Genomic DNA, 18,438 nt, shown 5'->3' with positions numbered 1-18,438 from the left:
GTGAGTGTATGTGTGTATGTGTTTGAGTGAGTATGAGTGTGTGTGTGTGTGTGTGTGTCAGGGTGTGCATCTATGTATGTGCGTGTGTGTGTATGTGTATGTATGTATACACACACGCACACATCTGTGTATGTTCATCTGTGTGTCAGGATGTGTGGTTTTATGTTAGTGTGTGTATCTCTGTTATGGTGTGGGCATGTATCAATGTTTGTGTGTATATGTTGGTGTATATGTTGGTGTGTATCTATGTGTGTGTATGTGTGTATCTATATTTGTGTATGTGTCGGTGTCTATATAAATGCGTGTGTATGTGTCAGTGTATTTATGTGCATGAATATCTGTGTAAGTATGTATGTATGCATGTGGTAGTGTATGTGCATACATCCAAGCAGTCAAACACCAGCACAACATACAAGCACGCTCCTGCAATCAAACACATATATTACATACACACACACTCCTGCATTCAAACTAAATATATATATATATATATATATATAAATACTTCACACAAATGTATATCCACATTTAAAAGTGAACCTTCAGACACACCCCTGCAATAAACGCAAACATTACATACAAACACACCCCTGTATTAAAACACAATAACTATTTACAAGCACACCTTCAAACACCAACACTGTACATTACACTATAGCGCCAGCAAATGCCGCAGCGCTGTACAGATATACAACCTAGAAATTTGACTTGGGGTGCCTTGGAAAAATACTGGATTATTAAGGGTGCCTTGAACCTAAAAAGTTTGGGAACCACTGGTTTAAACCATTAAATTAACCTTATGGGCATGCTTTGGTAGGGAGGTGGATGTTCTCATTTTAGTATAGAAACCCACGGGTAATGGTGTCTCTAGGCATTGTGCTAATTTCCTGAACACGCTGGCTCTTTCTGAGTCTCTACTTCTGAAAAGTCTCATGTGCGAGCATACAAAATGAAGGAGATAAATGGACCTAAATATATCCTTAGTGGTTCTATATACCACACCCAGATTGAATCTTAGATCCGACACTATCAATGAGAGAAAGAGAGAGACCTGAGCAGATATAAAAACTACAGGATGTGGGTCAAAGAAAGAAATGTTAGATTGAGGCCATCTTGCAAAGAGCTGCTTTGGAAGTGGAATCATAAAGCCATAGGCACCATACATATCAAACCAGATAGGAGTTATCTTTTTACCCAAATAAGTGATATGGTGCCTTAACCATTCAAGTAGACAATTTGTCTACTTGTTGCACAGTATCTTGAGAGTCACATTTAATGCCTCATACTTAATACGATTAACCCTAAAACCAGAGTAGGCACCAAATTCTGCCCCTATATTTCCCAACCCTCCCACACGTCCCTGAACCCCCCATGCATGCAGACAAATAGATACACATGCAGACACACACATACAGACACATACATACACACACACACACACATACACAGACACATATACATACAGACACACACACACACAGACACATACATACAGACACACACACACACACACATACAGACACATACATACAGACACACATAAAGAAACATACATACAGATACACATACACTAACACACAATGCAATGCAAAATGTTTAAGTCACCCTCCTGTTTCCTACCTTTTAGGTGCAGGAGGGTCACTTTCCCTTGGGCCCAGTGGCTCAGCCTAATGGGAGCCAGAGTTCCCACTCTGACTCCCTCCTCTCCTTCCACCCGTGTGGGCTCTGTGTAAGCTGGGAGGAGTGACTGGGGCAGTCACTTCCTCCCAGCTCTGACATAATCACAGGGGGCCATGTTGCGCTGTTAAAGCACCGCAGCGCTGATCGAACGCCCTGGAAATTAATTTCAATTGGGTGGCCCTAACAGCATGAGCCATCCGATGGGCCCCTTTAATGCGGCCAGTTTAATTTTCCCTAACACACACACACATATATATATATATATATATATATATATATATATATATATATATATATACATACCAAAAGAGTTGTGATGGGGGAAAAAGTGTGGATGAAAACCCATTAGTCTCCATAGCAAGCCAGTAACCAATCTCATGCTGATGAGTTGCATTAACAACGAAACAGCTGTTCATGAGTGGTTCATTGGCTTTGCTCCTCTTCCTTGAGTTGTGTTTAAAAGCTGTTGTATACAGCAGACACATACTCCAAGGAATCCATGTATAAAGTGGTATTATGAGGCAAAAATGTGGTTCTTTGTTGAGTTCATTTGCATACGCCTACCCAGAATCCTTTGCAGTAGTGAGAGCACTGTGAAAGTGAGATTTCTGTGGGAAAAGCCCACCCTGCCTGCTTGGTTTGGGCTCTCTTGGGCCGGTGATACCAGCCCAGAGGTCATTCGTTAAAGAGAGCGAAGAAGAGAGGGAGAGAGGAACTGGGAGGCAGTTCCTCCCGCAAGCATGCTGGTCCGAGCGTTGCCACGCATTGCATTCTGCTCGCGGGAGGTGTGAAGATAGCCTGCAGCCAGAGGAGCTGCAGGATAGATCATTACTCAGCACCAGATCACTATGGTTGGCAGTGTCCTACCCTCCCACCAAAGGTAAGAAGAAGGGTGGGGGCACTGAGGGGGGACATTAAGCTTTTTTTTTTTTAAACATTTTTATTAATTTTAAATAAAAATAACAAACAAACAAATCCCTTTTTCCTATGCAACCCCTTCCCCCCACACACACAGACCACCCCTCAAACAGCACCCCTCACACTCATATACAGCACCCTTCTCACACTCACAGCACCCTTCACACACACATCATCCCTTACACACACAGCACCTCTGTCACACACACTGCACCCCTCCTGTCTGTCTGTGTGCTTTTTCAGCAGTATGTGTATTTATTCAGCAGCCTGTGTGTGTGTTTTCAGCAGTCTGTGTGTGTTTGTTTACCAGTATGTGTATGTATTCAGCAGTCTGTGTGTATGTATTCAGCAGTCTGCATGTATTCAGCAGTTTGTGTGTGTGTATTACGCAGTCTGTTTATGCATTTAGTGGTGTGTGTCTACTCAGCAGCCTGTCTGTATTCAGCAGTCTGTGTGTGTATTCAGTAGTCTGTGTGTATGTATTCAGCAGCCTGTGTGTGTATACAGCAGCATGTGTGTATTCTGCAGTCTGTGTGTGTATTTAGTAGTCTGTGTGTATGTATTCAGCAGCCGGTGTGTGTTCTGCGTTCTGTGTGTGTGTGTGTGTGTGTATACAGCAGCCTGTGTGTATTCAGCAGTATGTATGTGTGTATTCAGCCGTCCATGTGTGTGTATTCAGCAGCCTATATGTATTCTGCATTCTGTGTGTGTGTATTCAGGAGTCCTTGTGTGTGTATTCAGCAGTCTGTGTATTAGTCATGTATGAATGTATTGCATTTGTTGGAGGTATCAATAAATCTAAGCGTAATTTTATTGATAATTTACATTTTTATTCCTGTGACTGGTTGTGTAGGCAGGGCCCCATTGCACTGCTTTGTCCGGGGGCCAATAATGTTGTTAAGATGGCACTGATGGCTTCCAGTAAAAGAACTGTGTTACGTAGATCTTCAAATCTGGTACCATTTCAGCCTTCATTCATGATCAGTCCTGGTTACGTGATGCATGCTACTGATCCACGTCAATTGACCATGCACATCTCTTTTGTACAAATACTTGTTTTATGTTGTGTCCTCATAAATACAAAAGTTCATTATGGCTACCTTAGTCATATATGATCTATATTAACTACTACTACTATGTACTAATATATTTTCCTAGACAAGGTCATGTGACTGAAATTGTTATCACATGACCATGACATCATTAAAGCACCAAACCAAATTTGCGCTTCCCTTATATATACCCCTATGCCAGGTACCGCTTTTTCTACTTGATAAAGCCTCCAAATGCAGGTGAAACGTGTTGTGTATTATTTACCTTACTTATGGATTTACTTTAAAAGATTAAAGCGAGAGATTAGCATATGGCATGTGTTTTCTTATGTGAGTTTCCCTCCAGGAAGGTATGACTATTTTAGTATTTTCTATTGATAAGATTCTGTAATCAGGCCCATCATAATTGTCAGCACTTAATCTGTCCCTGGTTACATCCAAAATTATTTTTATGCAAGCAGGTTAAAATGCATTATTAATTATATTTTAAAAGATGTTAAAAATAAAAAAACTCACTACAGATCCAAATTTGATTAAACATTTTTTTTATTTATCAATAGAGTTTTACATTTTTTACATGGATCATTTTATGTTTGGCAGTTCTGAAGAAAATATTGACACATTTTAACTTATCAACATTCTACTCTTGTGTTTAGAACTCTTCCTATCTCCTAGAGACTTTGACAGCAGTCACTTGGCAATTGGCATACTAGTTGTGACAAGCTAATCATTATGTGTATTATTGCAGCTTTCCACTCTAACTGAAACAAGACAGAGTGGGTTATTCACTAAAAAGAAAATGTGTTGAATTTAGATTCTAGGACATAATAGCTTCATTACAACTGTTCTCTAATTCAGCTATATTCCCCACTTGGCTATTTCAACCTAGAATTTACAATCTTAATTCACCACAATTTGCTGTTAAGTGAATAAACCCCTTAGAGTAGCAGCATTATTTCCAAAAGGAAGGATTGGATAATTCGCATAGTTACCATCCATGCTGTGGAGGCACAAGGCAGTTAGGTTGAAATGTTGAACCATTAAAAAAATAAAATAATTAATGCAACATGGTGACAGGTTTATTTATAGTATGGACTTTCAAATAATTGGGGCTGTTATTGGCACAGGAAGACTAAACCGTCCAAAATGTCTGCATTATATTTTCTCACTAGCATTTCCTAATGATAGGCAGACCAGGCCACCATTATTGTAGGGTAATTATATGGAAAGCATGACACAGATATGCACCAATTCCAAATCAGCTCTGCTGAGGTGATTATTAATATGATGAATATGATGAACCCCACCATGAATAAGGAATGCCTTCACCATAAAAATCACTGTATCTACAGACATGTCCTAGAAGAATTCTGGGAATATGACATGTACATACAACCCATCCAAGTAAAATTGTGTCATTACTGCACAATGAAGAACCCACAAAGTGACATTTCCATTTAATTCTTATTCAATTATTTTTCCAACTTGCACATAAAAGAAATCTCTGGTTTAATTCTACCAAACACCATTTCTGGAGTTTAATTTGGAAGACTTTGAGATCCTTGACACTACGGAAGTATTATAAAGAGTCTGAGCAACGGTGGTGCAAAAGAGTTATGAAAGTGCAACAACCTTGGGAAAGGTTTGAGGACTAATGTGGTACTAAAAAGGTATGTGAGGCATTGGAGATGTTCCCTGGAATGCAGTGTCATTGCTTCATGTTAGAGTAAGGTCTGCCTGGCCAGTGTATTTCAGCTTCCTTTGGCCATAACTTGCTTCATCTTTTTGTTTAAGCTTGCCTTGTTCATTCTTTCAGATGTCATATCATGCAGTTATGAGCCTGCTCAGCGCTATCTTTGCAATTAAAAGTTGGTGCAAGTTTTTTGGGAGTGGTGAGGGGGCTTCTGCTTTCTGACTATAAAGCCAGCAAATGTTATTTGGATATATATGTTTGGTAAATGGATTACAGGTTGCAAGCCATTTTTATATTGCTAATAAAAGATTTGGCCATGCCCTATCAAAAATAGTTGCCCATGGCCTCTTGGGTTGGGTATTTAGGCTTTAGTAAATATGGCTTTATCTACAGTTATGCTGTTTGATCTGCTCTTAGAACTTGTCTATATTGAAAACCTTTATTATTCTCTTAACCGTGGAAGTGGCACTGTGCAGTGTTGAGTTAATAACCATTCACAGGCACTTTTGTGTGTATATATATATATATATATATATATATATATATAATTTTTTTTTCTCCCAAAGGCAATACCTAAATCATGCTAGTCACTTGACTGCTGCCAGTAGGGTAAGACACCTTTATTTAAACCAACATTAAACTTGCATGAAAGAGTCATGATACAGGTTGTGAGGTGCACAGTTAGCTGTATCTAACCTGGTCCCTGGTCCTTGGTCCCCTCATACCTACAGTAATATATTTTAATGATAAATCTGTTAATCCTTCACTTTATGTTATTCCAGAAAGGGGCCTACCGTGACATAAGTATTTGTTAATCTTAGAGTATAGTTCCAGTTTGCAATTTTATACCAAATGCATTTAATTGCCACACATTCACTTACAGAGTGTCCTAGTAGGGTGTGTATTCATATGTGTGTTCTTTGAATTCTGCATCTTATTGTGCAGATTAAATGAGGCGGCCACAAATTCCGTGCTATTTTCAGAAACATTTTAGTACAGGATATGCTGTTCCCTTACCATTTACGTTTTTGTGACCTCTAAGGCAAAGATCTCTTGCATGGCCATACCCACTAATCTATTCATGGACTGAACTCTGGACATTACTCACTGACCTATTCATGGACTGTGCACATTGCTCAGTAACCACTGATTGGACCCTCTCACAAAACCATAGACTGTACACACTGACAAAGACTTTGACTGTATCCGCAGACCTGGCTATCGATTGTGCTCATCAAGCTAGCCATGAAATATGCCCGTAGACCTAGCCACTGGCTGAACAGACTTTGCCCATTCACCTTGCTGGGAGTGTTTTCCCTCTGTTCGTGCACTGACAGTGATAAACAATAATCTTGGTCCCTCCCATGCAATCCACACTATCCCTACCTGGACATGAAGTTGCCCTATTCTAGGGGTAGGCAACTTCGGCACTCTAGATGGACTACCTCTCTCACAATGCTCTTACAGCCATAATGCTGGCAAAGCATCATGAGAGATGTTGTCCACAACATCTGGAGTGCAGTAGTTGTTTTCCCCTGCCCTACCCTAAGGTGACCTTCAGCACTCCAGATGTTGTGGACTACATCACCCATAATGCACTTACATTCATAATGCTGCTAAAGCATCAGGGGAGATGTAGTCCAAAATATCTGGTGTACCAAAGGTCGTCTTCCCCTGCCCTACTGAATGCATTTTTCATTGGTATCCCCTTTTAAAATGGGCATTTGGCAAACCTTGGTGGGGAAATGTCTTATAAGCTATTAAAATGAATGCAGTGTTTTATTTATTATAAATGTAATTTTATAGGCAGTGCTGTAATTAAAATATTGCTTTAAATGACAAAATCAACCATTCCAGGTAGAAAACTATATATATATATATATATATATATATATATATACAGATAGAAGATATGCCTCAAGATTTCACAACTCCTATCATCTGACACTTTTGCATGGTCTACCTCCAACTTACCATGTTTGCTGTCCATGAGCCCAATAAAGCCGGAGGAGCCAATTAATTGCTTAAAATGTTATTGAGACTATTTAACATTTGTGGAGGTTTATTCAGTAAACAGTAAAACCCTGCGTGATGACATGCACAACTGCTGAGATGGAAAAAAAGTCTTCAAAAAAGCCAAGGCAGTAATCACCACAGCCAATCTTGAATAATTCGTAAGGCATTGACCTGGAGTATTGCAGGAGGGTGACGGGTGTCTGTCTTTCAAAGTACTGTATTGTATATTAGCCTTTCACACAATAAAGGAACACGCCAAGCACATTAACCACTACAGTATACTGCCCCCACCAACGCATAATTCTTTTGCAAAGACTTCTCTGTGCTGCATTGGAAGTCTGTGATTGGAAAAAAACAACAGAAAGTCTGGGTGGGATTACAAGGGGTGGACTTGTAAAGGCTGCAGACAAGAAACTCCAGTCACCAAAAGCACATCAATTTCATGAAGTGGTAATGTGCCCAAGGAGTCCATTCACCATAACCACTTCAATCTATTGAAGTAGGTATGGTGCCTAGAATGTCCCTGTTATCTGTGCTTTTGTGTTAAATAAGCAAACAAAAATGCACCTATAAATTAAAAAGAAAAAAAGGTCCAAAAGAGCTGTTGGAAATATAGCTGAGTTTGAGAATTTGTACTCACATGTGAATGTAGAATAAAATGTACAATGCTCCACAAATTTCGTTGTTTAGTGAACATCTATGTGTGTGAATTCTTTTGCGATTTGACACTCAACATCAAACTGGAGAAAAACTAAATTTTAATCTACGCAAGTCATGTGTGCCAACTCACTGTTTAGTGGGTACCCTTAGTGCTTAATGAATGGATTCTCAAGAATTTAAATTCTGCTGTTTGTCTCAGTATTACATTGTTTCTCCTTTGGCTTCTGTGATGTCGCTTGGCAACATCTAACCCAATGCTAGTAAACAACAAGGATTTGACATACCTCTCTGCCTTCTCAGCTTGGCAATCTGAGCAAAGAACAAAGCTCTTTCACTAGAAGGCAAAATAAATATTTATCTGAGTGATACTAGCCAGAGACTTGTGTTCTAAGTTTGATCATTCTAATTATGCCGTAGAACTGTAACTGCTCAGGAAACTGTAAGCACCACACAGAATCGGAGCACAAATGAAGATATACAAAAAAGAAAAAAAAATGTGAATTGGTTATTTGCCCATACACTAGTGAATTCATACATTCGATAAATAAAACAGTTCAATTAAATCATGTAGGCAAGGTAGCTTCTTGTTAAGTCCCAGTATGATGTATCAATCTGAAAATACACAAACATCATTACTAAGAATATAGGGCAGGGTCCCTGTGACTCTTCATCTGTTGTAGATTACAATCCCCATCACTCTCAGCCACAGCTTAGCTTGACAAGGATAATTTGACTTAAACCCTCAAAAATGCAACTGTAGGGCCATTGCTCAGCCTTGCCTTAGTTCTTCGTGTAAATGGGTTTTTCTATTATTTTGCATGGATGATTTCCCAATGAAAGAAACAGGCTAAATACATGGATATATTAAAGTAGCATTGTTGCAATAGTGGCATTAGAAATAAAAGAGTAGATATTGCATACGTTATGCCACATAACTAACCATCCAGTAATTCAGAATATACATAGATATACATTATTTCCATCATGTCATAAACTCCTCTTGTTATATGTAATGATATAAAACATTTTTTTTTTGTGACACAATACTTTCTATATATTTTCCTTTAATCTCCTTGTAGTCATTTAAAGTGCCATTTTGTTTCAATAAAAGTCAGTATTTATTCCAAGGTGTTAAATTGGCAGTCTTCCAGAGTTCTTTGGAAACAAATCCCATTATCCTTATCCACGCCAGTTGACTGGGGATAATGGGAGTTGCATTCCGTAAAAAAACAACAACCTGGAAGGCAAACACTGCACCAACACTGTAGAAATTCTGTGTTTTTATTTTCCTTAGTTAACATTCCATCAGCATCATTAAAAGTGAATGGAATACATTTCAAGCAGCAGAACATCTTTCGTTTTTTTCAGATTGTGTGCATTACTTGGGAGTAGATATTTATATCGTGGTTATTCAGGAAAAAAACCTACTGCATAAAAGATATTCCATATATTAAGAAAAAAAAATATGTTTTAATTGCTTGGCTTTTTTTTTATTTATTTTTTTCATTTTTTTTTCAGGAAGCGCTAGTGTAACCCTGCTTTACAAGGGCTTGAACTTGAGATATATTTTCAAAGACAGTCACTAGAAACACAGAGGCACAGAAAACCAGTTTAACAGTTAAAATGTGAAAATTCTGCGTCACTTGGGATTGGCCAGCATTTGAATGTCTCCTGTGAAAATGTTGCAAATGTCACACGTTGATTTTTTTAACCACTGAAAACAAAGCAATATAAATTTGGAATTCCTTTTTTTCAATCCTTTACACATACTCCTTACTGCCTATGGAGTTTTCCGTCTTATAATTTAACTCCAGTAGACAATAAGACACATACAAATGCGTATATTAGTAATACAGACATGGAGGGTGGGGGAAATGTGGATACCCAACAGCCCTTTGGAGTTTTCATATCGAAGAGCAATATGACTGAGGGATGTCCATTTTTCGTAGTAAGTCCAATAGTTTATTGCGGTCCCTCATTTTTATGTTCTATAGTTCTAAGTGCGGATCTTGTTATTTTATATATATATATTTTTTTTTTCAGATGGAACTGGTCTGTGTCAGAACAAACGTCCCTAGATTGCACATTCTATAATCGAATGTAAAGTGCTATGGCATAATATTTAAATGGCATCTTTCTTTCCTCTTACCGCTTTTTTATATAGATAGATTTTTTTTTCCCAATTTGTTTTTACCGTGCCGAGCCTATGTTTTTGTATTGGCACATTAGAAGGTGTTTAAAGGTTTTCTTAAAAGTTGTATTGCACAGGGCATAGCAGGCTGGGTTGATGGTACTGTTAATATAGCAGAGCCAGTATCCTATTGTCCATACTGTATTGGGCACGCACACATCGCAGAAAGTATTGATTAAAACCATGACATTGTATGGTGTCCAGGTAATAATGAATGCTAACAGTATGGCCAAAATAGTCCTTGTAACCTTCTTTTCTCTAGAAGGGGGGAGTTTCTTTTTAGCTGGCTGTTTGGTCATCTTTACAATCTTTTTGGCCACCTTGGTTTGTTTATCTTCACCATTTCGACCATTGGCGCCTGGGACAATCTCTACTGTAGTTCCACTATTGCTCCCACAGTCACCTTTTGGAGATTTTGTAACTATTCGGATGCAAGTAAGCTTAGAACTTTCCGTTTTTGCCTGAGATTGAGATCCAGATGCCTGTGGACCTTCTTTAGATGCTCCATCATCTTTTGTGACAACACTCACAGATGTGGAGTCATTTGAGATTTCCTTTTCTTCTGCTTCTGTTGGAATGCAGCTTTCTATCACAGAATTAGTTGAAGGCTTTCCATTTTGAATTTTGCTGTGCTCTAGACCATCTTCAACAGCCGACAGATTGTTATTGTTGGGTTTCACTATTTTTCCTTGGACGTTGCTTGGTGAAATGGGATCTTGGTTTGGTGCTGGTTCTTTTTTGCCTTTTTTTATCCTACTTTTGCTGGCCCGAGATATCTGCCAGTACAAGACCGTCATTATAATCACTGGTAGGTAGAAAGCTGCAATTGCTGTACCAAAAGTGACTGCTGCATTTGAGAAAAACTGGATATAGCATTCACCATCTGGAACAGTTCTTCCGCCAACAATGAATTGCCAAAAGAGGATAGCAGGAGCCCAAAGGATGAAAGACAGCACCCAGGCAGCAGCAATCATCATGCCAGCCATTTTAGTGGTTCGCCTCACTGGGTAGGTCAGTGGTTTAGTGACGCAGAAGTATCTATCAAAGCTTATTATTAGGAGATTCATGACTGAGGCATTGCTAACAACGTAATCCAGAGCTAGCCACAGATCGCAAACCACTGGACCTATTGGCCAGTAACCAATTACAGTGTACAGAGTGTATAAGTTCATGGAGAAGACTCCGATAATCAGATCAGCACAAGCCAAGCTGAATAGAAAATAATTGTTGACTGTCTGTAGGTGTCTATTAACCTTGATGGAGACCATTACTAGAATGTTTCCGATGATGGTCACCAGGCTGAGAGATCCAGCCACAATGACAATGAAGACCACTTCCACTGTTTTATATGGACTCCCCATCATCGTCTTATTTGCTGACGAAATGTTGGTTAGGCTTGAGTTATTCATGTCTGCGGTTGACAGCTAGTTGACTACTTTCTTGATATCATTAAAATCTGCGGAAAAGAAAAAAAAATGTGTTACATATGAGAGCCAAAATTAGTAGCAAACATTATTCACAAAACAGTAATTACAGAATACAGCAAAATATCAAAGCCAAACAGTAAAAAACACAAGTTTTGAGCTGATGTTTAATGAAACTTGGTGTGTATCCACAACCATTTTCATCTCATTGACACATTTTGTTAATGGTTTATTTTTTTTATAATAAATAGGATATGGCAATACAATGCTTGCATTTGCTTTTTACATTTGTGCCATTTATTTGTCCAGTGGTAGTTTCATTCTTATTCATTTAGTAGACAAATACACATTATATCATGGTTTTTAAAATATAGTTATAGCTTTTTTTTTTTATACACTACACAAATATATAACTTTTAGCATGAAAAAAATAGAAATGGGAACATCTTGAAAAAAAACACAACATTTTTCACAGTTATGCTTAAATATTACACCACTAGTTTCATTTAAAGTGCCATTTTGTTTCAATAAAAGTCAGTATTTATTACAAGGTGTTAAATTGTCAGTCTTCCAGAGTTCTTTGGAAACAGATCCCATTATCCTTATCCACACCAGTTGACTGGGGATAATGGGACAAATCATGTGAAAATAGCATTCGGTTTGGATTGATTTTGATATCTCTTATTATTATTGCCATAATATATATTATATAGCACCAACAGATTCCTTAGCGCTTTACAATATTATGAGAGGGGGGATTTAACTATAAATAGGCCAATTACAAGAAAACTTACAGGAACAATAGGTTGAAGAGGACCCTGCTCAAACGAGCTAACAGTCTATATGCCTGGGATTTTCACTTTTTTGCAGTTACACTTAGTGGAGTATCTTCTCGTTTGAAAGTTAAACATTTTCAGGTTGAGCATTTAATAGTTACTTAAAGGGACACTCTAAATACCAAAACAACTTAGCTTAATTAAGTGATTTTGCTGTATAGATGATGCCCCTGCTGTCTCACAGTTCAATTATCTCCCATTTAGGAGTTAAATCACTCTGTTTATACAGCCCTAGGCACATATACTCCGACTGAGACTCATACAACCTCCTTAAATACTTCCTTAAAAAAAACAGTCAATTTGTCAAAGCTTCCCTTATTGCACAATTTGCAATTCCTTCTTTACTGCACCGTTAATTGCCTGCTAGAGCCTACAGCACCTGTGTATTATTAAAGTTCAATTAACAGAGCAGAAGATTCTAAATTACTAAACTACTAGAACTTATAAAGTACACTGCGTTGTAAAATCTGAAAATGAAACAATTTTTTTCTTGGTGGCTGTGTATGTCACGCAGACATAAACAAAAGCAATTTAACTCCTAAATAGCATACAACTGAGCAGTGAGACTAAAGGGATATGATGTATGCAACAAAATGACTTCATTTTATGTGACCCTTAGAACGGGACCTTCCTTACTCTCCCCATCCCTTTCCCTTTTCTTCTTCAACCATTTTATTTTGTCTTTCTTTGCTTACTTCTTTGTTCCTTTCTCTTTTCTCCCTTCACTCTCAACGTTGTATTAATTAATTTTTATTAAAAAGGTGAGTCATGGATAAATGTCAGTTGGCTACTAATATGCACTTTTTACTTCATGTTGTGAAATTCACCAACACTGTCTTATGTATCATCCTTTCCTCTTAAATAACATTTTTTTTTTTTTATCGCTTTATTAAGTTAAAGTTGTTTTGGTGGTTAGAATGCTTTTTTAATAGTGGCCGCCAAGCCAAAATGTTTAAACAAAAGTTTTGAAACTGATTTCCTGAGGTGTTTACCCATGGGATTTTGATGCTATTAATGCAATTCTTCTTTACCAGCCTTTCAGGTTTAGATTAAATGTCAAGTCTCAACATTATATTTTTTGCTGTGGACTACATTAACCTGGACTCCTGTATGATACAGTGGCAAATGGATTTTTTTTTTTTAGGGAAGCTGGTTACCATATTTATCTCCAATACCCAATCTCATTCTGTGAATTAGAGGGACATTTGGAACAATTCAAAATGTTATCCATCCTACTAAAGAAAGTTAGTTCTGACTTCCCATCACATCATTGGTGGTGAAAAAAAGTTAATATCCTGTACTACTGTTTCGGTGACTCTATCAATTTATTTCTTTTTTATTTCTATCTATAATTCCATTTTTATTGCACTCATGCCGTTTTCATGCTCTCTGCCAATCATGATGTTATTTTGTTCTGTCAATCCCATTCTGTGCCTTCAGAATGCCACATGGTTTATTCTTTGTCCTATCTTCACACATGTGAATTTGTGAATTGAATAAGGAATTCCACATTTCAAAGTAATTATTCAAACTGAAAACATTTTCTAAAACTAATTCACTTGGTAATTTACCACAATCCCCATTTTAGTGAATAAACTCTAATGCTCTACATAGGCATTGAAGGGAAGATTGAAGGGCATTGAAGGGAGAAGGGAAGATAGCTTCTGGACTCTTATAACAGTACAGTTGCAGGGTCGCATGACAGTTCCATTTGCTCTGCTAAAAACATTATTTTTAATGGGTTACTCCAAACACAAATGGTGGTTTAACCCCTTAAGGACGAGGGCAATTGTACTAGTTCTTTTCCAAACCAAAGTTGGAATTTGAGCTATATATCTGTCCAATCATAATTTACCTGTTTCATAATAAGTACACCCACACTAATTATATATAATTTTGTTCAGGAGAAATATAGCTTTCATTTCACGTCAAATATTTATATATAAAACATCATTTAATATGAATATAATCTAAAACGTTTTAGAAATTAAGAAATGTTATTTTCTTAGTTCTGCATGACATTTTAACTGTGAATGTCATAATACTGTTAGCTTTTACTGCATACACTAAAATACACATATTTGTGTTCAGCGATGTCTCATAAGTGACAGTAACCCCATGTACCAGTTTTATGGGTTTTGGAAAGTTACAAGTTCAAATATTGGGCTTTTCCCATTTTCAGTTTTTGCACATTTGCTAGTATGGTAACATGCTAGCGGGTTGCTATGCCTTTGTGATTTAAGTGTATGTTATATAGCATCTATCACAGTTTTTTGTAGGATTGCAATATTGTTATTATGGTTACTTGTTTTTGTCTTGTTTATTTTGTATATATAATAAAGCAATTTGACTTATTAACTAAGGTATGCATCTTTTTGTATATAGCTACATGTCGTTTGGCATTTAGGGATGCCCTTTTTAATTCACAGCCCTTTTCAAATGTATTTGTTATAGTCAATATTTTTAGTTGCCACTTAGTCACAAACCCTGGCCAAAGTTAGCGTTCATATTAGTTATTTGCATTTTTCACAAATAAACTGCCATAGATAGATTGATAGAAAGAAACATAGATTTAAACCCTCTCTCTCTCTCTCTCTCTCTCTCTCTCTCTCTCTCTCTCTCTCTCTCTCTCTCTCTCTCTCTCACTCTCTCTCTCTCTCTCTCTCTCTCTCTCTCTCTATATATATATATCTATATATCTATATATCTATATATCTATATATATATATATATACATACATATAAAACCAAGAGGGCTGCACTCATCTGAACATGCATACATTATAGGGTGCTGTTGGGGCCAAAAAATACAACGTACAAAATACACAATCCAGCGCACTGATGTTCAGATGAGTGCAGCCCTCTTGGTTTCATTGATACAATTGGGAGCCCAAGCCAACTCCTTGGTTTTGCATCCTTCCCTGTCACAGGTGCCTCATTACAGAACCCTATTTACCCTTGACTTGTAGAGAATCCCAGTAAAGAAGTATTTCCCAAGTAAGTGGATTAATCTCATAAGAGCAAGCATTAGGCTGCTAGAGTAGGACCTGCCAAAAATGGGGTATATTGACGTTGTGGCAGGCTTATGCAATATTTGATCAAATAGTGTAACTAAACCCCCATTATTTTTTATCTAGGTGAGGTGTTCTTAAGTAAAACTATTACAATCTGTAAGATTTGAAATCATTGTTTAGTGAATAAGCGAGTGCGCTGGATTGTGTGTGTGTGTGTGTATATATATATATATATATATATATATATATATATATATATAATTTCATTCTATCTGCATTTTGATATTACTATATATATTAATATCAAAATACACTTAGAAGGAAATTATATATATATACACCCCCCCACACACACATAGAAACATAGAATGTGATGGCAGACAACAACCATTCGGCCCATCTAGTCTGCCCAATTTTCTAAATTTCATTAGTCCCTGGCCTTATCTTATAGTTATATGCCTATCCCATGCACACTTAAACTCCATTGTTAGCCTTATATGCCTATCCCATGCACACTTAAACTCCTTTACTGTGTTAACCTCTACCACTTCCGCTGGGAGGCTTTTCCATCCATCCACTACCATCTCAGTAAAGTAATACTTTCTGATATTATTTTTAAACCTTTGCCTCTCTAATTTAAGAATATGTCCTCTTGTTATGGTAGTTTTTCTTCTTTTAAATATAGTCTCCTTCTTTACTGAATATTTGGGATGGTTAAAACCATCAGTGACATTTGAGGACACCATGTACCAGGAGTGGGGCTTGAAGACATTTGTCCATTGGATCTTAAGTCCAACGCCTTAACCACTCGGCAATCCCCGTGCCACAAATACTTTAGCAGAGGATGGTTTTGATCCATAAATCTCTGGATTATGGGCCCAGCACGCTTCTGCTGCGCAACTCTGCTGACGCTGCACACATGCACACATTTCTTACATCAGTGCATTACGATACAGATAAAATTGTCAGCAGAGCAAAATAGGATTGTAACAGCAATTTCATGACACAGCCTCTTCAAAGTAAATAAGAAGAAGGAATCAATATCCTTGTACTGTTCTGTGAAAATTGTTAACAAATGTATAGATCAAAGAGCTTCACATCAGTCATGTCCTTTCCCTATCAATGGTCTTATTAGAAAAGAACTGAGCTATGTCTTAAATAACCTACAGACATTAAAATATCATTGTGGGCCACCGCTACAACTATACGTTGCCTACAGTTAAAGAGATGTTATAGTCACCCATACCACTTCATGTCAGTGCAGTGCTCATTTTAACCTTTTGTGGCTGTCAGTATAAAACATATCATAATACAACATTGTGTGGATATATTGCTGCAGACAAATGTAAATTATGTAAATATCACAATTTAATTTTTTCACTTATTCGTTCTTTCTAAAAAAGATACAAATATTTGGGAATGGGAAATGGAAAGCTTTAGACAGTATGCAGTGTCCTTTATCATACAATATGTCACACAGAGTCTGAAATGTTAGTATTAAAGAAAAATCTAATGCTTCTCACATACAGTAGATGTGACACAATTATATCAGTGACTAGTGGCATCTGGCAGAGAAATCTGTTCTTCTACAGGCTGATAATCATAACCAGAGAATAAAGGAGGGTGAGTGAGGCTTTATGAACTAGATTTCCTCCTCAACATATATGAAAATAAAAATAGGTAGTAAAGTGGTTAAGAATTATTTTGGTATTTTGGAGTTGGTGTTGTACAAAATAGCTAAATGTATTACAAAGTTGAAGTCACCTTTACTGAAGGGAATGTTCCAATTTAGGTTTACAAGTGTATTCTGGCTCTCTGGGATGTGTGTCTATGAGTGGTGTGAACTGGCTGTATGTGATGTGTTTGTCCTGACTGTATGTTATGTGTGTGAACTTGCTGTATGTGATGTGTGTACACTGACTGTATGTAAAGTGTGTGCTCACTGTATGTGGTTGTGGTTATGTGGTTCTGATAGACTGATACTAACAAACAGTGACACACACACACACTGACCTATACACAAACACACTGCACACTGACACACGCCAACACTGACAAATACAAAAACACACACACACTGACCCATACAGAAAAACACTGACACACACAATGACCTATAGTGTGTTTGTGTATGGTTGTTTGTGAGTGCATGTATGACCCATATACACACACTGACACACACCCACACTGACCCATACACAAACACACTGGACACTGACACACACTGACCCATACATAAACACACTGCCACACATTGACACATACACAAACACACTGACACACACAATATTTTTTTTATTAAGAACTTTTGCAACACAAATGATAAAATACCAGTTATGATAAAAATTAAAACATTAAAAAATCTCTCCTCTAAATTCATATTAAGAGTTTAAATTCTCATTAAGAGCTTAAGTTCACCTACTGAACTTGATAATAATTATGTACCAAACTGTTATATTTTTCATAGGTATTTTTATGTCGAATGGCTATAACATGAAGCATGAATTGTCAGGAACTGAGTAACTTTCAATCTTCAGTTAAGTTTTCAGTTAAGCTAATTTGGCTAACATCTAAAAATGACTTATTCCCCAACGATTCACATTTTAGTGAATAAGCTTGGTGGGTATTACATTAATCAGCAAACTATGTCTAGTTGATAAGTGGCCTGAACACAAAAAAAAATATTGTTGGAAGAATTATTCAAATTTTTTTGAGATGGAGCATTGGTGGTTTACACTTAATTTTGCAAATTGGTTGTTAAATCACCACAACTCTAAGTTCAGTACATAAAGAGACTAATGTCTTAACAACTTAACAATGAAGTTACATTGAAGTAATGCTTGGAAACCCCTAATGGTTCTGGTTGCCAGAGGCCGGCTGGTATTTTTAAGGCAGGGAGCAAGTCTTTGCCAAATGAACCAGTAATAAAACAGCCAAAAGACTAATCATTCTTC

The 18,438-nt window shown here is 37.2% G+C and overlaps 1 protein-coding gene across 2 annotated transcripts in view; it reads right to left on the bottom strand.

The window, feature by feature from the left end:
- Positions 1-7,238: 7,238 nt before the first annotated feature.
- The window catches only part of CHRM2 (cholinergic receptor muscarinic 2), a 194,697-nt gene continuing 183,497 nt past the window's right edge, over positions 7,239-18,438 (bottom strand). For both annotated transcript variants that reach the window (XM_063447570.1, XM_063447571.1), the window contains exon 2: positions 7,239-11,666. In XM_063447570.1, coding sequence (XP_063303640.1) covers positions 10,210-11,619 — 1,410 coding nt within the window. In that variant the 5' untranslated portion in view covers positions 11,620-11,666 and the 3' untranslated portion in view covers positions 7,239-10,209. The remainder of the gene's footprint in view (positions 11,667-18,438) is intronic.

Source organism: Pelobates fuscus, chromosome 3, assembly GCF_036172605.1.
Source record: "Pelobates fuscus isolate aPelFus1 chromosome 3, aPelFus1.pri, whole genome shotgun sequence".
In the NCBI taxonomy this organism is placed as follows: Eukaryota; Metazoa; Chordata; class Amphibia; order Anura; family Pelobatidae; genus Pelobates; species Pelobates fuscus.
This window is presented reverse-complemented; position numbering and strand designations above follow the sequence as displayed.